We start from the raw sequence: 26,458 nt of genomic DNA on the forward strand, positions 1-26,458 counted from the left end.
ATCTCCCTGGAGGAAAGTTAGGATTTGGTCCCGGGAAGAAAGCCACTGAGAAAGCACGTATTCTGCCTCTGGCATGCCAAATAGCATTTTTTTTTTTTTAAACAACACGTTGCTCTTTTTTAGCAATTCCATTTTATGTGAATTAATCTTTTTATTCTATTGCTTATATATTATTTTCTTCTTAGCTAGAACATGAACCCTCCAAGAATATGGGATTGTGCCTTTCAGACCTTTGTATCCTCAGGACCAAGTGTATTATAGCACCTGGCTTATTGTCACCTTGTGGACTTGTATCATACACGCATTTAATCTTGCTTAGTTAAACTATACATAGTGCCACAAGCAAAACGAGAAATTCCCCTAAGTACCACATTGTCCTATCTGACCACATCTTGATATCCTCTGCAAGGAAGGGGAGACTGCAGGTGAAAGAGAAACAAAAGAAGTTAAGATCTGGGCTTTAAAATATCTCAAGCTTCAATGCTGGCAATTCAAGATTTTTTCTCGCAAGGTTTTAATCTCAGTTGCATGCAATTTTTGCCTCATAGAAAATTATAGAATTTAGTTGCCGTGTAAGATGGATACCTCTGTACACCCTTCAGAAATGTTTATGGAATTAAAGAAACCACATTAAGGACTCAGCACTTAAGAGTAAGCTGCCTAACAATTATTCATGAACAGAAGAGTTGTAATTTTCCCTACAAACCATTATGCTGGTCATCTATAAATTCATATAAATTATGTTGACACTTAATTCATTCCAACTTGATTGGGTGCCCGTGGATACCAGGCAGGATGCTAGGCAGTGAACAGGCGTGGGTGATCGGAAACACAGCCTGTGGTCTCTAGCAGTCACAGGAGAGCGATGACATGAGACAGTCATGCAGACTATGAATTGTGGAGGAAAGTGCCATGAAGGAAAAATAAAAGGTGCAAGGAGAGTGTTGAAGAAAGGGCTTTAAGCTGGTGTGAAGAGGTCAGTGAGTGCCTGGGCAAGGCTTCCAAGATGGGGTGGGACAGCCATTTGAACAGAAGGGACTTAGCAGTTTTCAACAAGGCAGGGAAGACATGCATGGCCTAAGCATTGGTCTCCAGAGTATGTCACCTCCTGAGATAATGACTCCTGGAAGTTAATTATTCACTCGCAGAAAGTAGGACCTCCTCTTTGTTTATAGACATTTTAAAATTAAGGATTTGTCTTATGCTAGAATCCCATGATTTGTTGAAGAGTCCTGTATTCACTTTACTCACGTTGCTTGAGATTTTATAAAATATTTTGAGAATACCTAAAGTCTTGATCTTATCCTTTCAACCCTTATTAAGAATTCTTATTTTTCTAATTTATACTGTATTTCATTATACAGTGATATGTTTACTGTGGAAAACAAAAAAGAATAAGTTTTCTTTATCCCTATCACTGCACAGTGTAGGTACCATAACCATTTTGTCTTATTTTCTCCCAGTCATTTTTAATTGAAATTTTTATTGAGATAATTATAGATTCATGTGAGAAATAATAGAAAGATCCCTTGTACCCTTTGCCCAGTTTCCTCCACCTTGATAACATTATGCAAAAGTGTAATACACTGTCACAACCAGGATATTGATACTGATAGCAGTTTGTCCATCTTACCAGGTTTCCTCGGTTTTGCTTATGCTCATTTGTGTGTGTGGTTTTCCATAGGTCCTTGTATTAGTAATGCTATTTTGTGGTGTGATTCATTTTCTTTTTTGCCCTCAAAAAGCTTCTGCTGATCATATATCCCTCTCACATCCTTGTGTGCTTTTTCTAAACTTGTTTTAAAAAGCAACTGCCCATAAGGGAAGTAAGTGGATTGAGAACAGAATTGTCAGTCTGAATGTACTTTACTAGCTTACTGATTATTTGTAGACAGTTTAGCCAATTTATAGTTTCTGGCCCTGCTGCTGAAAGATCCTCTGGGTGGTTTCTAACCAAGAGAGAACCATTTAGTGCCATTCAAAACAGACCAAAGTTTGTCTGAAAAAAAGCCTGACAGGGATGTGTAAATGTTAAGTTGCCTGTAATTTAAGCAGAGCAGACTAAGTAGAAGGATAAACATATACGGAGAAAGTACAGGTAACAAAGGAGGCTTTGAGAATTTTGCTCGTATTCCTTGAGTGAATAGTCTTCTCATTAAGATAATAACCACTTGCTGCATGTGTGGTCAGTTGATTTTTCAGTAGTCATATGATTTTCATACGTGGTCTGGTTTTTGGTATTACTTGAGTTTTCTCAATGGAAATATATTACCTTAATAAACAGAAAATACCCCCAATTTTCAATTTTGGACTAAAAAGAAACAATAGACATGAGATAAGTAAGAAGGAAATTGGTTTAAAATATCTGAGTTCAGGAAGCATGAATAGTGTGGGAGAGAAGCCAAGATGATTGATGCCAGTCATGAAGTTGCACAGGGTCGCTGAGAGCACGGTGGCCAGTCAGCCAGCCTGAAGAAACTTCACAGTAGGAGATAACTGCCAAGGGCCTCTATCCATGCGAATGGAAAGGACCCCAGAAGGAACACGAGGCGTGAGTGTCGCATTAGAGTTTGGAGAGTGAGAGAAGGGAGCTCCTTCTGTCCAGAACAGGATCTCAGTGGAGGTTAGGCTCCCACTGATGAAAAAGAACTGTTCGGTTCTGGCTGACCTTGTTCAGCAACTCTTAATAATTAAGATTTAATAACGTAAGAATGTGTGGAAGGTACTTCAACAAGAGAATCTGTTTCTCAAACCTGCTAAAGTGGTGAAGTTTTTCTTAGCTTATTGTTTAGTCACTAAACTGTGTCTGATTCTTTTTGACCCCTGAGCTGCAGCATGCCAGGCTTCCCTGTCTTTCACTACTTGCTGGAGTTTGCTAACAGTCATGTCCCTTGAGTCGGTGATGCCATCCAGCCATCTCATCCTCTTTCGTCCCCATCTCCCATCTTCGGTCTTTTCCAGTGAGTCAGCTCTTTGCATCAGGTGGCCAAAGTATTGGAGTTTGAGCTTCAGCATCAACCCTTCCAGTGAATATTCAGGGTTGATTTCCTTTAGGATTGACTGGTTTGATCTGCTTGCTGTCCAAGGGACTCTCAAGAGTCTTCTCCAGCACCACGGTTCAAAAGCATCAATTCTTTGGTGCTCAGCCTTCTTTATGGCCCAACTCTCACATCCGTACATGGATGTGAGACTACTGAAAAGGTCACAGCTTTGACTAGATGGACCTTTGTTGACAAAGCAATATCTGCTTTTTAATACATTGTCTAGGTCTGTGACAGCTTTTCTTCCAAGGAGCAAGCATCTTTTAGTAAGGTGGTCTGATATTCCCATCTCTTTAAGAATTTTCCACAGTTTGTTGTGATTCACAAGTCAAAGGCTTTGGCCTAATCAGTGAAGCAGAAGTAGATGTTTTTCTAGAATTCTCTTACTTTTTCTATGAGCCAGTGGATGCTGGCAGTTTGATTTCTATTTGCAATGTGATTGATAAACCCAGAAAGTGCAGTTTTAGAAAAATTAACCTGAGTAAATGAAGGTAGGTTAGATGGCTGGATAACAAGATTATATTATAGAATAATACGTATATTGTGGGCCCGTCTATGTAAAAACAAGTAGTAACAATTCAAAAATAGTGAATTCATTATTTAAGAGTTCATTGTTTGTTTTGTATGTTTGGAGGAATAGATACGACTAGACTGTTAACGCTGGTGAGGTTTTTCCTTACACCTGTATACCGTATACACTGGACATGTTTTTGTAATTCCTGTGGAGGAATTTTGTAAGTCTTTTGAGTATTTAGGAATGTTTGCATTTTCTGATGACTCCTTTGATACTACTAATGTCGCTGTTATGTACTCTTGGAGCCCTCACTTGGGGACTGTTACTGTGACTCCCTCTGTGAGCACTATTGAAGTTCCGTAGTAATCAACCGTTCTTTCCTTCCCTCTCCCCCAGCATGCGATTTGAAGTGTTTTCGGTTGGCCTCTGAGGAGCCTCGGTTCACGCCCGTAAGCTGATGGCCCAGCCCGCCCTGCCCTCCCTGCTCGCCCCGGTGTGTCCTCTGCATTGTACGCACCGCCTGCCGCGCGCCGCACTTATCTCTCAGGCCTGCTCTGTCATCCAGTCACTAAGCCGGCTCCGACTCCTTAGACCTGCTACTAAGGAGTAATGCTCACTGTCGTTGCTACTTAAACCTTTCTTGTCATTTCAGTTGCCTGATGCTCCTTCTCTACTAGATTCCTCAGGAATGGTTTATAGAAATAGTCTGTGAATTATCAATGCATATTCATAACAACAGTTTGTCTGCAGCTTTAAAATTTGAAGGCCATTTTATCTATATAAAAATCTTTGGATCCCATATTATTTCCTTAAGTAATTTAAATATGTTATTCCACTGTATGTCTTATGGTATAAAGCATTGCTGTCGATGTTTGACGGTCTGGTTTTTTTGCCCTTTAAAGTTATTTGGTCCTTTTGCTAGATGCCCAAAGGATTTTTTTCTTAACCTTTTGTGTCAAAGTGTAATCATTTATTAAACTATATCGTGCTCTTGGCCATCTTGGGTCATTCTCCTCCCAAATCAGTGTGTTCTTTTAATATATAGTTTCAAACCTTCTCTTTTTTTTTAATTTCAGTAGAGTCTTAAATTCGAAGTTGCAGTAATTTCTGTTGTTCCATTGTTTTTATTTTCTTCCCAGGGACTCAGCCTGTTGTGTGTTTGTTTGATTTTCTTGTTCTATTATCTATTTCTTCACTTCCTTAAACATTTTTAAATCTGATTAGCTTTAAAAGTAAAAGAAAAATCGTTAAATATAATTGCACATTTAAAAAAATACAATTTCAAACTTACACAATTAAAACAGTACAGAGAACCTATTTCTCTTTGGTTATATTTTTTGGAATTTTTTTTTTTTAACTCCACTATATCTGTTTCCTTTAAGGCATTAAACGTGTGTTTGCTCTTGGGTTCTCCTTGTTTATCTTCATTTCCGAAAACACTTTCTTCGTTTCCTCTTAATTTGTGTCCGCTTTGTTTCACTTATCTTTTCAAATCGTTCTCTTTCCCAGTGACTTTGTTTTGTGAGTTCCCGTTCTCGTCTGTGCCCTTCTTCCTGAGCTGCTGCCACGTCCCTAGTGTCTTCTCAGCTCGTTGGATTAGCTTCATCTTTGTGGGCATCTTTCTGGCTCGCTCTTGTTTTCTGTAGGGGAATTTTTTGTCCCTTGTTCTCTCATATAGTACTGTTATGTGGAACTCAGCTGTTCCTTGTCTGTTGACCATCTTTAAGTGAACAGTTTCCCAGCAGTTTGAGGAGGAAGGGGTGGGTCACGTGGACAGTCTAAGCTCAGGGCTCTCGGGCTCCTTCTTGAGCTGCCTTTGTGAAGTGACTTCTGTGTCTCCAGGATCTGCTTCCCCTGTCCCTCCCATTTTTACCTGTTATCTCAGCCTTCTGTCTGCTCTGCCCCTTTTGTCCTTACTGTGCTCCATGTGTTCTACTCCCAGAAGCCTCTCGGTACAGGCTTTGTCTTGGAAGGTCTTAGTGGGGAGAGCCTGGAGGTCCTCCGGGTACCAGGGGCAGGGGGAGCCTGCCGACGCCTGTGAATCAGAGCCTGCAGGATCTGCTCCCGGTTTGGCTGCGCACACGGTCGGCCTGTTACACCTCCCCATGAGGCCTGATGCTTCGGGGTTCTCCTGATCACAGCCGTCGGAATCCCCCATGTCTTCATTCTCCTTCTTCCCATGCAGTGCGACGCCACATGGGTCTTAACCACTGGCTGTCCCCACCTCCTTGTCCTTTCAGAGTCCTGAAGGGGTTCGTTCTGTTGTCTGAGGGTTGTCTGTCAGTTTTGCTCTCTCATTGACTTTTATGGGGGATTCAGGGAGAGGGAAGACCTGTGCCGCTGCCACCAGCTTCCCAGAGCCATAAAGCCAGAGTAGTCTCTCAGAAGCAGCATCGGATTGTAGTATTCCTCCCTGCTCAAAAAAAATTGAGTTGCAAGAATCCTTCATGAAAACTTTCAAACATATAGAAATAGATTAGTATAACGAACCCCCGTGTATTCATCACCCAGTTTCAACATTATAAGCGCATGGCTCATTTTTTTTCCTCTGTACCCCCTACCCATTAACCCCTCCTGGCTCTCATTTATTTTGAAGTATGTCCTAACATGATAATAAATACTTTAAAAAAAAAAATTTGAACACTCAGGATCAGAGGAGCCAGAGTCACATTGCCTTTGGACTTGGGAAGGAAAGGGAAATATCAGGGAAAGCTGACGTTAACGTCCGGGGTCTGGGCTGAGGCCCCGTCAGCCCGGACATACATGGACAGGCGTTCGGAGTGCGGCCTGTAGAGAGCTGAACATCATGGCGTGCTCTGCGAGGCGGGGAGCTGGGAAGACAGCGCCTGCCTTTCCTGCCTGAATATCGTTTGCTGCAGAGGGCCCTGGGGGTGGGGAGGCGTGCTTTCTACCACCTGAGTTCTCCTCAGCCTGGCTACAGACTCCAGGAAAGCCTTCTTGATATTCCAACTGCTGACCTGCTCCTCCCCTGGTCTGTAGGGATGGGGTTCAGGGAGCCCGGATCCCATCTCAGATGGAGTGAAGCCTTCTCCAGGAATGTAGCACATCAGAGAGCCGTACCGCCTGCAGGAAAAGTGGAGAGGAAGAGGCACATCCTTCCAAGAAATGCTGCTCTCACACCCAGCCATTCCCTGGGTATCGTGGCAGGAAGTTACTCATCACTGGAAAATCACCCCTGACCTTTCTGTTGAGGCCGTCAGAGAGCAGAGCTCTCAGAGATGGGGAGGTCACTGGTGCTCACTTGTTAGAGCCACTGCTTGTTTTCCAGCTCAGTCCTCACTCTTTCTCGGTTTTCCTCATTCCACGTTCCTGTCTCTCAGCTTGATTCATTCTATTTAGCCCATTCAACTCAGGGGATCCTTGATGAGGGCCCTGCATCTGCAGGAGTCGTGCTCAGCGGGGAACATGCTAGACCTGGAGTGTCTGCTCCTTGGAACTGAGGAGGCTCAGACCGCAGTCTGGGAAAGCCTGTCTGGCCTTGTGGAGCAGAGGTAGCTTTAGGACATGGTAGGTGTGCCCTGTGCGCCCCTGGGGGTCCCAGACCCGGGTCACAGGCCCAGATGATGTGCAGGCCCACTCTGTCCTCTGACCACAGGCCTGGAGAGGGCCCAGGCGGCAGGCTGCTGGGGTTGCTCAGTGGAAGATGGCCATGCTTTCTTCTCCCCAGCCCTCACTGCTCAGGCTTCCTTTGAATCAACAGTGTTGGCACAGACTAGGCAAAACAGCTTGGGTATCAGCCGTCTGACTTCTTTTCTCTGCTTAGCGCTAACCAGTGTCGGCAAGGAGAGGCAGCAGGTCAGCAACGCTGGGAAGAGCTCTGCTCTGCATCACATGTGGCTGCTCCCCGGTCACTCCTGAGTTTGCAGTTCTCACTGTCACCGGCTCTTCTCGGTGCCTTTCCCTTCTTCCTGTGAACAGATGCCCCTCCCAGCAGGCCTGCACTCAGTGGTGCTGTGTTTGGCCACAGCTGGTCTTCCCCACCGAGTGGGACCTCGGTGAGGACAGGGATCATGACAGAGCCACCTGCCCCGCAACACCGGCGCAGCGTGAGATGCAAGGCAAGAAATTGACTGCAGGTACAATGATATATTGTGCTCTGGGTTCTGAAGGTGATCCTCCTCAAACCTTGACTTTGGCACCACATGTGAGGCTTTGCTTTAAAAAATAGACTTGGGTGTTAAGACCAGTTACCTTTAAGAGTGTTACAGTTCTGGCTTTCTGACTACCCTGTTCTGGAGTGAACATGCCTTACTGAAGCTGCACAGTTTGCTCTGAGTAATCTTGGGAAGGTTGCTTTTCACGCAGTAAGAAAGCAAACATTCAAATGGCGAGCTTTTTTTCAAGTTTAGGCATTGCTTGTTCCACGAAAATGTCACTAGACTTAGTGTCTCTAAAGTTCTTTATTTATCCTGGTTTTTGCAAAATGTTTGATTTATTTGGTCCTAGGGATTTATTTTCCTGCTAAGCCAGCATAAATGTCGTCATTTTGTGAGCCTTGGGAAGAAGAGTGTCTGGCTATTATTGTAATATCTTAAGGGATATTGCTTATGCAATAGCTTCAGTTATTTATGTATAGTAGTGACCCAAGTCTGTGTCTAGCAATATGTATATGGATTTTTAGTTCCTATATAGTTTTAGTTGTAGCATTGAGATATCGAACAAATCCTCTTGAGGAAAGATTTGGCATGCATCAGCTTTCAAAAGCTTCTAAAAATTGATCATATATTATTAGCAGAGGTTTACTGCCTCCTTCCATCCCATAGAAAATGTATTATTATTATTATTTTTTTTTTTTGAAAATGTATTTTTTGTGTATCCAGTTCTGAGAAGGCAGATGACCAAAAGACCATGCAGCTGTTGCTCATGGCCTGTGACTGGCGAGGAGGAGGGCAGTTGGTGGTGGTGGTGGTTTAGCCACTGAGCTGTGTCTGACCCTTTGCAGCCTCACGGACTGCAGGTACCAGACCCCTCTGTCCGTGGGACTTCCCAGCAACAGTGCTGGAGTGGGTTGCCATTTCCTTCTCCAGGGGATCTTCCCAACCCAGGGATCGAACCTGTGGCTCCTGTATTGACAGGCATCTTCTTTAAAACAATTGCATCTGAATATGTTGAAGGAGGCGGGAAGATGTTCTAATTTGTTGAGGTACAGCTATTTTTGAAGAAGGAAATGGCAACCCACTCTATATTCTTGCCTGGAAAATTCCATGGACAGAGGAGCCTGGCAGGCTACAGTCCAAGGGGTCGCAAAGAATCGGACATGACTGAGCAACCAAGCAACAACAGCAGAGCTATTTTATGCTGGATCTTGTTTGAAGTAGTTACTCAGAAAGTTGCTTTTTGATTAAATATACTCAATAAAGTAAAATTTGCTTTGACAGAAGTTAAAAAGTTAGAAGTAAAAAAAAAAAAGAAGTCAGGTAACATGGAGAAGTATGCTTTTTACAAAGTTAATCGCTTATCGACATGGCGAACAGAAATAATGTTTTCATTGTTTTCCGTGTATTTCACTACAAGTTTAAACATAGAATATACATACCAGATAAATACGGGGGCAGAACTTTGTGCCAAAGCCATGCTGCCTACCCTTTCCTTACAAAAGAACAAAGGAACAGTGTTCATCTTAAGTGCAGAAATAACCATTGTGGGTATTTTTAATTTCCTACCATTTTAATCTCCTGTGTTCCTCTTGGTTTTTGCTAAATAGTTGTAAAGAATGAATCGAGCCTACATTAATCTTTAAAAAAAAACAACTCTACCTAGTTTTAATGGTTTTTCTTTCTCTGAAAAATAGTGATTTGTTCTTTCTGAAATCCGAATGATCAGCTGCAGCTGCATTTTTGTTACTATTTGAGTTTAGGGAGAGGGAGGTCAAGCACTCTGAATGGACACAGAGATTAGCAGAGTAACTGTTAGGCTGACAAAAGGAGAGGAAACACCTATTCTTTGCATAGTTTGAGATTTAAAGGCAATAGAATGGGTATAGTTGAAAACTGTAGAAGGAAAATAAACCAGGTGGATTAAAATTCTTTTTTTTTCCTGAAGTGTTATTACATACTGAAGAAGATGACGACTTTCTACCATTATAATGAAGCAATAAAGGAAATCGCAGAGGAAAAGGTCAATAGGGTTTGAATACTTAAAAATTTAGAACTACTTTAAAACTTTTTATTACTTAGGTAATGCATATGTGCTGTAGAAAACCATCGGAAAACAATAGAAAATAAAAAATCTCTTAATCATTCTCCCAAGTGGCAGCTCTATTGTTGTAATGACGTTTTAGGATCATCCTTCCACACTTAAAAAAATTTTTATGTAGCGGAAATTAACTTTAAATGTGCAAACAAATAAGTTGGAAAAGTGGTTTCCAGCACAGACAAAGAATTGATGGCTTTAAAATATGTAAAGAGCTTACATGAGTAAGAAAAATGCTTATATTCTCCAGGACCGGTGGGCAAAGACAGACATCCATTCCATTGTACCTCATTCAGCAGACGTTGAGTGCCTGTTGGTAAAGTTAAAGGAGTGCTTACTGTGCACAAAAGCAGCTGTTAGAAGGGACAGACGTGGCATTCTGTCATCTGTGTGTTTTATTCCAGCGTTTTGAGGCATACCAAGATATAAGTGAAAATATATGGGAAACATTTTTCTTTAAACTTTCAAAAATAATGTAGGTGAGTGTGTGTATAAACTTGAGATGGAAAACTGTTTCTTTTTTTTTTTTTTTTTTTTATTTATTTATTTTACTTTACAACATTGTATTGGTTTTGCCATACATGGACATGAATCCACCACAGGTGTACATGTGTCCCCATCCTGAACCCCCCCCCCCACCTCCCTCCCCGTCCCCTCCCTCTGGGTCGTCCCAGTGCACCAGCCCCGAGCACCCTGTATCATGCATCGAACCTGGACTGGCGATTCGTTTCACATATGATAATTTACATGTTTCAGTGCCGTTCTCCCATATCATCCCACCCTCGCCCTCTCCCACAGAGTCCAACAGACTGTTCTATACATCTTTGTCTCTCTTGCTGTCTCACATACAGGGTTATTACTACCATCTTTCTAAATTCCATATATATGCGTTAGTATACTGTATTGATGTTTTTCTTTCTGGCTTACTTCACTCTGTATAATAGACTCCAGTTTCATCCACCTCATTAGAACTGATTCAAATGTATTCTTTTTAATGGCTGAGTAATATTCCATTGTGTATATGTACCATAGCTTTCTAATCCATTCGTCTGCTGATGGGCATCTAGGTTGCTTCCATGTCCTGGCTGTTATAAACAGTGCTGCGATTAACATTGGGGTGCACGTGTCTCTTTCAGATCTGGTTTCCTCGGTGTGTATGCCCAGCAGCGGGATTGCTGGGTCATATGGCAGTTCTATTTCCAGTTTTTTAAGGAATCTCCACACTGTTCTCCATAGTGGCTGTACTAGTTTGCATTCCCACCAACAGTGTAAGAGGGTTCCCTTTTCTCCACACCCTCTCCAGCATGTATTGCTTGTAGACTTTTGGATAGCAGCCATTCTGACTGGCATGTAAGGGTACCTCACTGTGGTTTTGATTTGCATTTCTCTGATGGTGAGTGATAGTGATGTTGAACATCTTTTCATGTGTTTGTTAGCCATCTGTATTTCTTCTTTGGAGAAATGTCTGTTTAGTTCTTTGGCCTACTTTTTGATTGGGTCTTTTATTTTTCTGGAATTGAACTGCAGAAGTTGCTTGTATATTTTTAATTCTTTACCCGTTGCTTCATTTGCTATTCTTTTCTCCCATTCTGAAGGTTGTCTTTTCACTTTGCTTATAGTTTCCTTTGTTGTGCAGAAGCTTTTAATTTTAATTAGATCCCATTTGTTTATTTTTGCTTTTATTTCCAATATTCTGGGAGGTGGGTCGTAGAGGATCCTGCTGTGGTTTATGTCGGAGTGTTTTGCCTATGGGAAAACCGTTTCTTAAACAAGACTCCCCACAAAAACTAACAATAAAGGAAAAGATTAATAAATTGAACTGTGTTGACATGAAGAACTTCTCTTCATCAAAAGACACCATTAACATTGGGTTGTTTGCAGAAATGGCCTGCTCATAGATCAGGTTGTCCTTAATTTACCCACAGTGTACCGCGCATGTGCTTTTACGCGTGGCGCCTGCTGCCCGTCTTTGTTCTCAGGTGCTGTTCAGTGCTAGAACCCTCACCCTCATCCCCAGGAGGAAGCAAAAGGAAACGCACGTGCGGATGGAGGTCGGGGCTTTTCCAGGAGGGGTCAGATCCTTGGTGGTGGGGAGGGGTGTAGGTAGAGCACCCCCACCTGCTCAGAGCTCTGGTCCTTCTGCTTTGCTGTCGGTCCCTGATGAGCAGTCGTGGGCCTGTCTGTGTGAGTTCCGTGTGACAGCCTCGCAGCTGTTTGTCTGGCCATCTTCCCCACTGGGGCACAGGGTCCACAGGGGCAGGACTTTGCCGCCTTGATCACCCTCCTGTCCTTACTGCTTTCCATGTAGTCAGTGCTAAACAAATATTTGGATGAATTAAAGAGATTCAAACATTGAATCTAAACTTTGCTTCCTTAATCCACATGTGCAGAGTTCTTGCAAAGAGCTTGGTCACCGCTTCCTCTCTTCCCCGAATTGTCATTTTACTTTTGTGGCTTCGCTAAAGAACTATCACTTTAGAATGCTTTTGAGCATTGGGCGCATCTTCCTTCATCATCTCTAATCCCCAAATGGTATGTAGAAAAGTACATTTACATCTAGAAGGTATTTAGAAAACTCACTTGATTGGTAACAATAATACAAAAGCCTTTTCTTTGGTTATGGTAGAAAATCTTGTACTACTCTTGAAATATTAAACAAATTCTTAACCAAAGCTGGTTTCACTTTGACATTCTGTTTCCCTCCCATTCACACTCCTAGATTATCCACAGAATGCCATCAGTTTCATAAATATGGTTCTCAGCTATTTCAGAGGAGGCGTACTGTGTGGGTTCCTCAGGTCCCTCTTGGGAGAGTGACCGTGGAGGAGGAAGCTGGTGGTTGGGAGTCTGGTTCCTTGTAAAGAAGGTATGAGCCTTCCACTCTCAGATGTCTGCCGGCTACTTGTGTCCTTAGTCAGCTGTGCCACTGTCCTCGGCAAAGTGCCAGAACCCTAGGGCCTGGACACTTAAACTGTCCTTATGGAAAGCAGAAGGTAAACAAAACAGAAGTGAAAGTGGATTCAGTTTTTTAGACTGTTCTCTTACAGGAATGGTTTTGTGGTTCTCAGCATTCAAAAAAAAAAAAATACTTGTTCCAATATGTTTCATTGACATCAGTTACTGTAAGTCTGATTCATTTTCTGCCTATTGATTTCTGCCCAAGGAGAGATTTATGACATTTAACAGAAAACGTAAGTGATGTTAAAAAGCAACAAAAACCAGATATTTTAAGGATTGTAAAAATAAGGTTTAAAGTCAGTGACCCTTGAAAACACAATTTTTATGTTTCTTTGTTAACTATTTGACTGTGTAACCATAGAGTTGTTAAAAATAAAGTAAATTATAATGTTAACATTATATTAAGTGTCAAAAAGATAATATAATTTACTTCGAAGATTTTTTTTTTTTACCCTTAATATTCCACAGCTCTATTCTGACCCTGGCGTGTGGGCGCTGACTTTTATTGTAGGGGTGTGCTGGGACCGCACAGTTCTTGGCGTCTCCTGTTTCTCCATCTGTGGTCCTCTGGACTGGCTTCTAAAGTACCCAACCTTTGTGTTCTGTGGGGAGTTTATCTTCATCTGTTAAAGTCTGTTGTTGCTTAAATTTCAGTGGTTGTCAATTTCATTTCAAGATTTCTCATTTATTCTTTCCTATCTGCTTATTGTGGCTTCATATATTCCTTTCTAGATGTATATGTAACATCTTTTTTATACACGATTTCTTTATTTATACCTGATCTCAAATATATTTATCTTTAAAGTGCCTGACAAGCTAACAGTAAATTTCATGTGAAATAGTTATTTTTCTAGTTGATTATCTTTTTTGGAGCTAGTCTTTTGTGGTGGTGTGTGTTTTTCTTTTTTTGGTATTGTGCTTACAGATGATTTTGAGTGGGAGGTCTGTTTTTTTCATTTGTTCTTGTTTTGTTTTTGAGCCTAGCTGTGCCGTTGTGTTTTTCTCTATATTTAATCGACCCTCACTTTGTGTTCAGAGCTGAAGTCAGCCCCACCACCTCCACTGGTTGGTTCCCCGGTTCCCGTTGCCGACTTTGTGGAGGGTACTCCACACTTCCCATGCCTGCCCTCATCTTCTCATTTGTGGGGAATTTGTAAAACAATTTGATTATGTTTTTTTCCATGTCATTTTCCAAATGCACATAATTGTTCTGGAAGTGATTTGTAACTCCATTATCTTTGAACCTCACCCCTGACCAGTGGACAAGATGACCCAACATTTCCGCAAGCTCTGGCAAGGATGATCATTGTAGATCTTGCTGTCTTTTAAATGCAGACCAGTTGTGTTCATTTCTCCTTCCTCTCTTTCAGCTTACCACATTGGATTCTGAGGTTCTTGGTTTACTTTTCAGCATCTTTTTCTATTCAGTACATAATCATTTTAAACTTTAAACCAAAGCAAGCTTGCTACTAGTTAACTAAATTTTAAACTCTTTATTATCTAAGCATTGTAGATTATCGTACAGTTTAGCAGTATTGACTATGACTTCTGGCATATTGATTATATAAATGGATAAATATAATAGTTTCCTAAGGTTTATTGGAAGGGCTGAAGCTGAAGCTCCAATACTTTGGCCACCTGATGTGAAGAACTGACTCCCTGGGAAAGACCCTGAAGCTGGGAAAGACTGAAGGCAAAAGGAGAAAGGGGTGGCAGAGGATTTGATGGTTAGATAGCATCATTGACTCATTGGACATGAATTTGAGCAAACTCTGGGAGATAGTGAAGAACAGGGAAGCCTGGTGTGCTGCATTCCATGGGGTGGCAAAGAATTGAACATGACTTAGTGATGACTTAGCGACTAAACAACAACAAAGATTTTTGTAGTAAATTATATTGTTCCCTTAACTAGTATAGACAAAGAATACAGCATTGCTTTCAGCTTGAAAGATGTTGAATTTCTGATTTTGATAATTTGTGTATTTCTCAGTATGCTTTACTATACAGTAATTTTATTTTATTTTATTTTATTTTATTTAGTGGAGTGCAGTTTATTACACTGGTGGGCCCAAGGCAGAGTCTCCTCTTAGCCAAGGACCTATACAGTAATTTTATATTGTCATTTATAATGAGATTTATGAGCAACAGAGTTTGTCCAACACAAATGTTACTTGAAGATTTGGTTGCTAAAATTCTAGTCTAGCCATCCTCCCCCCCACCCCCACTTCTATATATATCTTCCTATTCAGTGGTGACTACTTGCAAGAGTTCCAGGAAATGTATGCCCTGTATGTTCACATATTATTTTAAATTATTGCGTTTACTGTACTTCTGTATTTCCCTTTGATCTAGCTCTATTTCTGAGAGCCAGTAGCTTCCTTAAAGTACTAGGTAACAGCTAGAACAAATTAGGCAACCATTTGTGAAAAGAGGGTGTGGGGAGCATAAAAGATGTTGAAGATGCTAAGGGAGTTGCAGTTTGCTGCAGTTACAGCAAGTACAAGGTACCACTGGGGTTTTTTCTTCCTTCAGACATTTAAAAACAGATGGCTATCTAAATCATCTGAAAATAACCATTTTTGCTTTGAATTCGTGTTTTAGTAGCTCTTTTAGTACTATCTTGTCGAGAGGCTGTGTGACTCAGTTGCAAAGCAAAATAGTAATAATAATAATAACTGTTGTTATTATTGAAAAGCAGGAGTGGACCAGACATTTGCTTAAACACATTCCCTTTCAAGAACATTTCTATTCCATAATATGAAGCAGACTGGTATAGAGTTAAGGACTCTTTGAGCGCCTTTAGAACCATTCCTTAATTTCAGTCATTAGAATTAGGTTGAACGCCCACTCTGGGCCCGGGCTGGTGCTAGGAGGGTTGAGAGTCTAGGAGCTTCCCAGCAGACTCCCAGCTTTCACGAGACGCTGGCTCCACCTCATCGCTGTTGGATAGTTGTAAGAGAAGTAATGCATTTTACAGTGGGGCCAGAGACATTCACCCTGTTGTGGGACTGAAGAGAGAAGGATGTTCAAACTAAAATCGCTAGGTTTCACTTAACAAAGTGCTGTAAACATTAGTATATTTCTGCAAGCCTGGCTTTTATGCCTATGTGTTTTTAAAAATTAGAACTCTCAACGTAAAACATTATCAGCTTTATCCCATGTTTGACTTTTGCCTAATTGGATTTGGGAGCTATTTGAATAATGGATAATGAGCTTTCCTGTAAATAGAGAAACCGATTGACTCTGGGCCCTAATTCATTCTATTCCCAGAGCTTTATGAGGAGCTCACTGGGAGGTCATCAGTCATCTTGTTAAGTGAGTGTGGAAGGATGGGGAATCAGAACTAGCTTCAGAAAGTTTTCAAGTAATGATGGTTTCTGCTCTTCCTTGCCTGTTAAGATTGAGTTCAGATGTTTTGTTTAAATTTTATCCGGCATCTTTATCCCAACTTTCTAGCCCAGCCCAGTCATAATTTTAAAAGAACTTGCTTTTTTTTTTTCTCCCATGAAAATGATTCACTGTAGAAATGAGTCAGATCATTTTGGGTACCCAGTGCCTATATGAAATGACACGGTGTAATTTAAACCACTCACCAGTAAGCTGTGACTGAACATGAGCCCTCCTTTGGCCGCACATCATCAGATGTATTCTCTAGGAGAGCATGAACGTTTGATGTCTGTTACACGTGATGCTTTCTTCTGTCACACTTCTGAAAGCTATACTAAGAATAGGAAATGGGCTCCAGAAAAGCCAGTGAAGCACCATCCGAGGGAAGGAGACAGGTAGGTTATCTGTTTGTTGGTATAGGTCATTTCACTGTTAAAATTTCTCATCCAATGTGATCTCATCCCTGAAATGATGAGGTGCACTTTGAATGGTGCTTGAAATGTTGAATGGGGTTTTTTTTTAGGGGATGCTTCTGAGAATATGTTTCATGGCAAGTTTACTATTTCATTTTTGGCTTGGCTCCTAAATTTACCCAATAGTCGTCTAATCATCATCAGCTTTAATGCCTTTATTCTATTTTATTTTCTCTGTGTGGCTATTTCACATACTTCAGTGGATTATTTAATCTTTGGTCAGAGTAATAAAAGATCTAGGGATACCGTATACTTGTGATGGCAGTCTCCTTAAACTTGATCATTAGTCAGTGATCTGCTTTTCTTCAACTGCTAGAAAGTTGGCTTACCTTTGATACACTTTTGGAATGCAGAAGTCTTGTTTTGCTGTAGTTCTGTCACATTTAGTGGTACAGTTGTTCATCTGCTTTTTTCTAAACACTATTGGTAGTTAACTTTTAATTTTAAAGGTGCTTTTATCACTCCTCAATATTAATATTATAATCCTGGTGTTTTATTTTACTGAGTGAAATGTAAACTCTTGTATTTAAAGCCTGCATATATTTCTCATACGCAGTTCTGAAATAGAGAAACACTTAAACTGGGTTTGTTTTATTATTTGTAAATTATACCTCAAAATTGGTTAGACAACAGGGACCTATTGTATAGCACATGTAGCTCTGCTTAATGTTATGTGGCAGCCTGGATGGGAGCGGGGTTTGGAGGAGAATGAATACTGTCTGTGTGTGGCTGAGTCCCTTCTCCATTCACCTGAAACTGTCACAGCATTGTTAATTGGCTATACCCCAGTACAAAATAAAAACTATGAAATTTGGGGGGAAAAATAAATCAGGAAACAAAAAGAAATTGGTTAGAAAAACTAACTGAACTACATATTTAAGATCTGTTCATTTAACTCTTTGAGTCTACCTTAATTTTAAACTCTTCTTTTAAAAGTATTGTGTGCATAGCTTCTATTTTCCCAATATTTTTATTAGCTATCTCCAAATTTTGGTGTGCTCTCTTCAACCAAAAAAGTACAGATTAATAAATCCTTAGGCTGCATAAAATCAGTCGCACACTGTTGTTATTTTGGCCCTTCTTTCCTCAGAATGAATATTTTTTTCAGTTATTCATATCAACTGTTTCTTCCATTTTCTTTCAGCCACACCAGCTGGACTGCTCAAGATTGTTTCATGTCATAAGGCAAATTTGTACCTATTGGTGAACACTTCCAAATAACAACTAGAGTAAGAAATTTAAAAAAGGATTTTTTTCCCTTCAAGTCATTTTTCTGTGCCGTGTAGCATTTCCCTGAAAGCTTAATCTCATCCATAAAAGATGTGATGGATACATTCCTACTAGATTAATTTGTTTAATCTCAAGTGGGTTTATAATATATTATCATACTTTTAAATTGCTGTCTAGTCTTTCGTATGAGTCAAAAACCTTGCCATTTTGTAGGTTTTTCTTTTAAGTAAGTAGAATAGCAGAAAGTGGACTTTCTCTTTAAATCCAAGGTGAATGTATACATGGTTTAAGAAGTTAAATAGTACCACGGTGGTCTTATAATCCAGTTATTTGCTGCCCACATCACCCCATTCCCAATCTTTCTCTTTATGAATGACTTTTGAACTCTTTGAGTCTGCTTTGAGCTTGTATTTATTTCCAGTTTTTAAGGAAAATGTTTATCCTTGGATTCATTAGTTTAGATCTTCAGTGAGTTATGTCGTTTTCTTAAACAGCCATCCCTTCTGCTACCCCTCTTTGCTTCCCCTCCCCCATTCTCCCAGTACGTTATACTTTTTGGTGAAAGCCATATTCATTATTTACATTGTTTGCCTAGCACATAGTCACAGATAGTGTTGTACTGTCATGCTTTCCTTTTTAATAGATTTTCTTGTAGTTATTAATTGCCTTTTCTTCATTTGCATAGTTTCCTTTCTGCCTGAGTCACTAGGGAAGCCCCTGCCTGTTGTTAACTCTTCTCATACCTTCTGAGAACCTCTCACAACAATTTTCCACAAGTTCAGTTAGCACTATGCAATAGAAATACAGTACCAGCCATGTATGTAATTCTGCTTTTTCTAGTAGCTGCAGTAAGAAGGGGCTTCCCAGGTGGCGCTAATGAGAGACATAGGAGACATGGGTTTGATCCCTGGGTCAGGAAGATGCCCTGGAGAAGGGCATGGCAATCCAGTATTCTTGCCTGGAGAATCCCACGGGCAGAGGAGCCTGGCAAGCTACAGTCCATGGGATCGCAAAGAGTCAGACATGACTGAAATGACCTAGCACGCAGCAAGAAAGGTAAAAGGAAGCAGATGAAAGTAATAGTATAGTTTGCTTAATACGACATGTTCACAATGTCATTTCAACCAGTAGTCAATGTTTCACGTATTTGAGATATTTTTCTTTCTTTTCTTATTACTAAGTTATCAAAACCCGATGTGTGTTTTCTACACTTGCACAGCCTCTCTTTTCGGACTCGCCACGTCTCGGGGGGCTCATGGCTACTATGTTAGAGCAGGTTGGGTGGTTCCGCAGCTGCAGCTCGGATCGAGGAGGCCTCCCTCCTGGACACCTCCGTCCCCCGTCTGGTCGCTTGCTCTGAAGACTGCCGCATGGCGACCATCTTGAGACCGCTTTGCTTTGCTTCTCAGGCGGCGTCCCTGTTTCCTGGACTGCAGGTATTCTCATTCCCCTCTGGTGGTTTTGCTCAGCCATGGTGGGCAGAGGCATGTCGGCATGTCCATCTCTTGCGTCACCCTGGCCGGTCCGGCCGCTCGCCTCCTGGGGCTGCCGCGTAGCTGCCGTCCTGGGGCCTCCCTGCCGCAGCCTGCATGGAGATTTCCTGTGCGTTTGCTCTTGTGGTGGATCCTTTTTTGTTCGTTTGTTTTTCCCCTGGGCATCTTACATCTTTCTCTTCCTTGGTTTTTTTCCTTCACTCAGGTGGAAACTCCAGTGATTGCTGAGAAAAGGGAGCAGAGGTGGTGGGCTTTCTGAGACCCTGTAGATCTGAGCCGTTTCTCTCGTTCCCTCTTGTGTGACGATTATTGGGGCTGTGTATAGAATTCTAGGTTAGACATCATTTTTCTTCAGAATTTTGAAGGCATTGCTTAATTGTCATTCAGCTTTCAGTGTTTTTGCAAAATCTGAAGCCATTCAGATCCCCTTACCTTTTGAAAGTGAACTATGTTTTCTTCCTGGAAACTTACAGAATCTTCTCTTTGTTGGCGAGATCCTGGACCTGCACGTTACTGTGCTCCAGTGTGGGTCTGTTTTTATCACTTGCTGAGCACTTGATGTGTCTGGTAGATTTCCTTGAACTGTTTTTTAGTGTTTTCTTTCCTTGTATTTTATTCTGCTTCATTTTCCATTGTTATTTATTTAGGCTTTGCCTTCTAGAAAGGCAGAGTTTCTTCTACCTTTATCTTCTGACTCTTCAGTTAAACTTATCATTTCTGCCATCTTGCTATCAAGTTTTTATCCAACATCCTGTTCTTAATCCATGAATACAATGAATACACGATCTTATCTTTCTGAGTATATTAATGATAAATATATTTTAAAGCTTTTGTTTCTCTGCACTTTATTTCCTCCAAGGGGCTTGTTTTTCCCCTGTTTTGTTTTTCCTTTAAATCTCTTTCACACTAGAGCTGTTCCTTCCTCTGACGTCTCTTGCTCGGTGGTCTGTGCGTGATGAAGACGGGGGCCTTCCAGGGTCTACTGCAGGCTCCCAGCAGGTGCACGGGGCTGGTCAGCACACATCTGCCTCAGGCCTCTGGGTGCAGGTGGGCTGGTATTTGCTTACCCTCGTGATGGTATCTTTTGGTCTTTCCTCTTGTTTGCTTATGTCACCTGGATGGTGCTCTGCCCCTTGATTCACATTTTCCAGAAAATAAATCTCCAGGTCTCAGCAGAGGTGTGAGGCGGCAGGCCCCCCGCAGCGGGAAAGGAGAGGTGGGGTGGAGATGCAGCTCCTCTCGTCCAGCCCCGCCCCGCCCCGCCCTGCGGAGAATCCCACCCCTCGATCCAGAAGCAGGCTTCCTGCCCTTCTGGAGGGTTCTGTGGTGGAAACCAGGCCGCCGCTCTGCTGTCCCCACCACCGGCTTGTGACCGAGCCCCCTCCCGCCTGCCAGCTGCTCATCACTCTGATTGCCGTCTTCCAGAGTTGTGCTGCTGTTGTCTGCTCTCCTGTTCTCTCACCGCGGGCTTGTCCTTTTCTTTTTAAGTTGTGGTAAAACACACATAACATAAATTTAGCATCATAACCATTTTTAGGTGTACAGGTCAGTGGCATTGAGTACATATGCACACTGTTGTGTGAGCCTGTCTTTTCATGATAGCACTAGTAAGACACAGATGTGAAGGAAAAGACCTCTCAGTGGGGTTATAGTGGTGTTGATGTAGAGCAACATGAGATGTGTGGTCTGTCTAGCAGGATACATGCTGCAATCTTCTGTGAGTCCGGGCACTTGCTCTTTCTGACAGTTTGATTTAATGGGATTTGTTTACCATCCCCTAGGAAAGCATTTGGGGCTTCCCAGGTAGTGCTAGTGGTGAAGAATCCACCTGCCAATGCAGGAGACTTAAGAGATGCAGGTTTGATCCCTGAGTCGGAAAGATCCACTGAAGCAGGAAATGGTAACTCACTCCAGTATTTTTGCCTGCAAAATCCCATGGACAGAGGAGCCTGGCAGGCTACAGTTCATGGGGCTGCAAAGAGTTGGACATGACTGATCGTGTGTGTGCGTATGCGTGCGCACACACATACGGGAAAGTGTTTGGATAGTTGTTTGGCAGAAAAGGGCATTTTATCTGCTTGTGATAAACTGTAGCTTTACAAGAGGTTGCAGATGGAATTCCCAGGCCTGACACAGAAGGCTCTCCAAGATCTGATCTCTACCCACCTGTGTACTCCAGCCCCTGGGCCCCTGCGGTGCTGGGTGTTGCTGAGTACCGCGCCCCGTTTCCGTCTCCTTGCCCTCTTCCGTGTCGTTCCAGCTCCCAGCCCCGTGCCACTTCCTCCCACCCGCGGCACGTGGTTGTCCTTCTGTCTTCCTCCCATGACCTTGGACATGCCTTTGAATTAGCACCTTGCCTTTCCCACACTCCCCAGTTCCCTTTGATGTTTGTTTCTGCGCCGCGTCTTCCTCAGTGCTTGGCACGTGGCCTGCACGCAGTCAGCTGGACTCCTGGTGCCAGAGATTTCAAGAGAGAACTCTTTATCTCTTATTTTGTAGGATATCCGACATGAAGCCAGTGACTTCCCATGCAGAGTGGCCAAGCTTCCTAAGAACAAAAACAGAAACAGGTACAGAGACGTCAGTCCCTGTAAGTATTCACACACCACAGTTACCTGCTCCCATCCAGCTGGCTCCTCCGAGACTGCGGGCCTCTCAGACTCCTTTAGCCCCGGGGTTTGGTAATAAATCAATAGCAGTCAAGGTTTATGACTTGATTGTTTCCTATAATAAAGGTATTAGAGACTTACAGTAATGGTTCACTTTTCCACCCATGGAGAAGGGCTAAGTTTTCGGTTTCTAGAAAATTCAGCAAAGTTCAAAGCACCTCTCTTAGCTTTGACTGTTTTAATGATGAATCGTTTTCCTACCAGCTGAGTGTGTGTCGTGGCAGGCATAATATAACCCTTCTGGGTGACTCAGCGACAGTACTGTTAGGCCCCAAGCATTGTCCTGACCGGTAGCGATGCCCTGAACTGGCATGGGTGGGTGGGGGCGGGGGAGGCACTCACCCGCCGCCTCAGCTGGAGACGCGGTCGGCTCTGCTCACTGACCTCCCCTCTCCCCCCACCCCACCCCTCCCGCATCACTGTTTCTCTGGCTCTTTCCTGCCATTAGCTCGCAGTGTGCCCGCTGGCAGCCGCCTCTGCCTTCTGAGTACTGGACTCTCAGTCTGCTGATGAGTACTGGACTCTCAGTCCGCTGACACCTCGAAAGTGAATGAGTGTGTCAGAATCTGTGTGAAGTGAGAGAAAGTGGGGCGGAGGGGAGAACAAGAGTCTCACTGCCTCCTCTGGGTCACAGAGAGCGCTGGGACTCAGCTCCCCACGGCGTCGCCCAGCAGCGAGGGCCGTGGCTGCGGCAGCTCCACAGTGGTGCCCTCTGCGGGGACGTGACAATGCCGCCAGGCCCCAGGGCGGGCCCGTCCCGCCGAAGCCCACTGCGGTGGAGCTCCCGTGGCCGGCATCCCGGCATCCTGCCGGGTGGTGCAGCGCCCAGTCCCTGGGAGGGGAGTGAATCAGACCTGGGCTGGCGCTGAGCAGTCTGCCTCCAACGGCTGCCATGGCTCTCTGCCCGTCTGAGTAGGCGGCCGCAGGCGGGTTGCCCTCTCTGATCTTCAGTCACACAGGAGTCACAGGGATCTCAGGACTGGGCGCACGCTGAAGTCAGGTCGCATCAGCGTGTAGCCCTGTGTCTCATTCCGTGTTGGCTGTGGTTGAGACGGTCAGTAACTGAAGTGCCCGCCAGGAGCATCCACCGTGCAGGTCTAGGTCAGGTGACACAGGATTTAGCACTTCTAGGCTATGGCCCCACATAGATTTTATTTAAAAATAATACTCATGGCCCCTTCTCAGGGAATTCTGCCATGAGGCCCTGGCCAGCTGCCCTGCGCTAGAATCACCATCACAGTTCAGACTGTACACACGGCGCCCACCGAGCCCTTGGTCTGTAGCCTTCGCTGTACTCACTCTGAGTCAGGCAGCAGTATTATCTTTCATATTTCTTTTCTGTGTTTTCAATCAGTATTCATCTAAATAATTCTGTAAATCAGCTTTGTAGAGAAAAAAACAGCGTTTGAAATATTCTTCCAGGGATACAATTCCCAAACTTTTTAACCAGTCTTAACTCCTTGCATTTTTCTCCCCTACCCTCCACTCTTCACTAGAGAAGGTAGTTTGCTTTTAAAGTTATGAAGGAAATGGGGAGAATGTTTCAAGGTAGAAGGTGATCCTGTTAGCTTCCATTTGGCAGGTGACAGACTCGGCACTCAGAAGATGAGTCGTCTGCCCAAGGTCACCACCCCGTGCTATGAGACCTCTCATCTCCATGACCTGTTTCAGTGTCACCCAAGTGTTTCAGTGTATCCTGACCCTCTATGATGAGAAACGTTATCCCAGACAATGGCTAAATTTACTAAAACATCTCTTTGGAATGCTTTCGAATAGAAAGCCCCTAACTTCTTATCCCTGTTAAGTTTTCCTTTCTTGCTGGGCAAGGGGAGAACTATTTATGGGTCATCACTGAGTTTACCGTCCCTTGTGTTACCAGAAATAAAAACACCCACCTGTGCTTGTTAAAGGCCCTGGCAAGATAAAGAAAGTTGCTCTCGGGAAAATAGGACTTTTGTGACGAAATTGTGGTAAAGAGGAAAAGAAGTGGCAGTGCTTTTTTAGTAATCTGGGGCAGACGTTCGAACGCAAGTGTGTTTCTAAAAACTATTCCGAAAGTTACTTTTAATGTATTTTCAGTGTTGTGTTTTTAATTCAGAGTCAATGTTTTCCTGTTAAACTCTCTTTTAAATGTCTTTGATTGTGACATTTATGTTACACTTGAACTTTTTTAAAGACAACCTTGTATCAAGGAATTCGAGGTATGAATTTTCACACTGTTGTATACTTAAGCCATTTAATTTTGGAAGCATTAGGCACAGGTGAGGCTGAGATATGATCGTAAATCTTACCAACTTGGTTCAATGTACACACTTGAGCTCCAGGGACTGGGTGGAATATTGGTGGATTTCGTTCCCTTTTAAAGATCAAAGCCATTGCATTTTTCACTCATAAAGGTATATTTTAGGCCTCAGAGAACAGATTCCTTGATGTCCCCCCCCTCCCCAGTCTTCTGAGGTGTGAGGACAGTAATAAATTTTTTTAAAACAATAAAGCCTAGAAACAGATTTCCCAAACAGGAGTTAATCTCTGTTTTAGTGTAATTTGTTTCTGTTACTATTTTGTATTAAGTTTCAGATACTTTCAAAAACCTTCTGAAAGTACTAGTTGTTCCCATTATTGGAGACACTAATTTAATCTCAAAACAGTTTGGACTCACCCAGTGTGAACACCCTGAGCGCCTCACTCGCCTTCTCTGCCCTCCCCGTAGGGCGCATCGCCTCTGCAGGCACTTAAGTCCCCCCGGATTAACCTTGCATTCTGGCTTGCCTTTCAGTTGACCACAGTCGGATTAAACTTCATCAGGAAGATAACGACTATATCAATGCTAGTTTGATAAAGATGGAAGAAGCCCAAAGGAGTTACATTCTCACCCAGGTAAACAGAATCTGAATTTTTCTGTAATGGTTTTTGCCTCTTTGCACAGCCTAAGAGTGACAGTGCCATAATCCACGCCTCAGATAAAGTTTCCCACATCTTTTAGATCAGGTTTTTAACCCAAAACAGCAACACGGAAGGGAAAAAAGTCTTTCTTCAGAGATTCAGTCTGATCATGACGTGAATCTTTTCTGGGAAGTATGGCACTCCTGGGTTTGTAGACAGCAGCAGTGAAGTGCCAGGGTTGTCTGTCTAGTTTGTTGACAGAGGCCGTAGCCAGAGAAGACGGTACCCGTGTCGAGTCTCTTAAGTGTTTGCCTCAGGGCATCAGGGCTGCTTATGGACTTGAAGAGGGTTAGTAATAGACCAGAAATCTTTATCCAGATGGCCTTTGACAATTCCTCTGCATGGTCCTCATTTTTTGGGGGTGGAGGGGTGAGGTAGATTATGTGGAGAAGCATGCAAAATCACCTGAAACTCCCATTGCTTTTTGGCATCTTTATGGAAAAAGAAATCACAACAGTGGTTTCATAATTGGCCTTTTGTGAAACACTGGTATATGACCCAAAGACCACGGGAGTCTGGGGAAGGGGGTGAAGGGGTCTCTTTTAACTGATTTTCTCAAGTCTTCATCTGTTAGTGGTACACTGATTCACACAGTCTAAATCTCTCTCTCTCTTTAAATCCTGATTTTCTCTTCTCTCTTTCCATGTCAGTTTCTCAGGCTTATGTAAGGTTCGGGTCTTAGGGTGACTGTGAACATCGTAACTCTGTCTAATACTTGGAGACTAAAGTGACACTGAAGCTCGGAAGCACAGGGAACAGAGTCTGCTTCAGGGCGGGGCATTTTCCTGGTGGCCCTTCTTGACTGTCCCTCTTGTCCCGCCCGGGTTGCTCCCCACACATGACCAGAGTCGGCCCGACAGCCCCGCAGTTACTGTACGGAACATCAGTCCCCAGGCCCTCAGCCCGTGGTCCTCCCAGCCCTTCTGGGGTTGGGGTGAGGGGAAGGGAGACCTTGGTGGCAAGCTGGTGGGAAGAGGTTGTGGCAATGTGGCTTTTTGGGAACTTCTCTTAGATGTAGTCAAGTTTCTTACTTCCTGATTTCAGCCATTCAACTTTGGTCTGGGGTCAGCAAGCCCAACGCAAAGATAGGGTATATAAAGTCAAACGGGCATTAGGAAATCACCGTGAAAACTCTTAGCCTGCTGTCGTCCCCGCCCCCACGTCCTCGCAGTTGTTTGGCACGTCTGAAGTTCCGTCTGCCCATCAGATCGTGCCCCAGATGTGTCCAGCTGCTTGCTGACATGGTCTCCCTCTGCCCTGAGACGTATGGAAGGGGTTCAAGCAGCCTGGCCCCAAAGTTGCGCCCCTGGATGGTGGGACTGAAAGCATTTCCATGCCACAAAACCAAGATCACTGTGCCCAGTTTTTAAATGTCGTTCAGTATGCAAGTAACACAAGGCTCTCATCTCATTTTTTAAACCTGTAGAGAATAATGTCACGGATAGTGGCCTTCACACCCACCTTCAAGTACTGGCTGTTCAGTGTGTGTCCTTTCAGATCTTCCATGACTTTAGTCCCTCAGACCCGTTCTGGACTG

At 43.1% G+C, this 26,458-nt stretch overlaps 1 protein-coding gene across 3 annotated transcripts in view; it reads left to right on the forward strand.

Moving 5' to 3' along the window:
• The window catches only part of PTPN1 (protein tyrosine phosphatase non-receptor type 1), a 62,854-nt gene that overhangs the window by 20,872 nt on the left and 15,524 nt on the right, over positions 1 to 26,458 (forward strand). For 2 of the 3 annotated variants that reach the window (XM_043882771.1, XM_043882772.1), the window contains exons 2-3: positions 21,809 to 21,899; positions 24,755 to 24,855. In XM_043882771.1, coding sequence (XP_043738706.1) covers positions 21,809 to 21,899; positions 24,755 to 24,855 — 192 coding nt within the window. Of the gene's footprint in view, positions 1 to 15,138; positions 15,149 to 19,087; positions 19,093 to 21,808; positions 21,900 to 24,754; positions 24,856 to 26,458 lie in introns of those variants that run through there. The other variant, XM_043882774.1, reaches the window with a different exon arrangement.

The sequence above is a fragment of the Cervus elaphus genome, chromosome 23, assembly GCF_910594005.1.
Source record: "Cervus elaphus chromosome 23, mCerEla1.1, whole genome shotgun sequence".
NCBI classification, from domain to species: domain Eukaryota; kingdom Metazoa; phylum Chordata; class Mammalia; order Artiodactyla; family Cervidae; genus Cervus; species Cervus elaphus.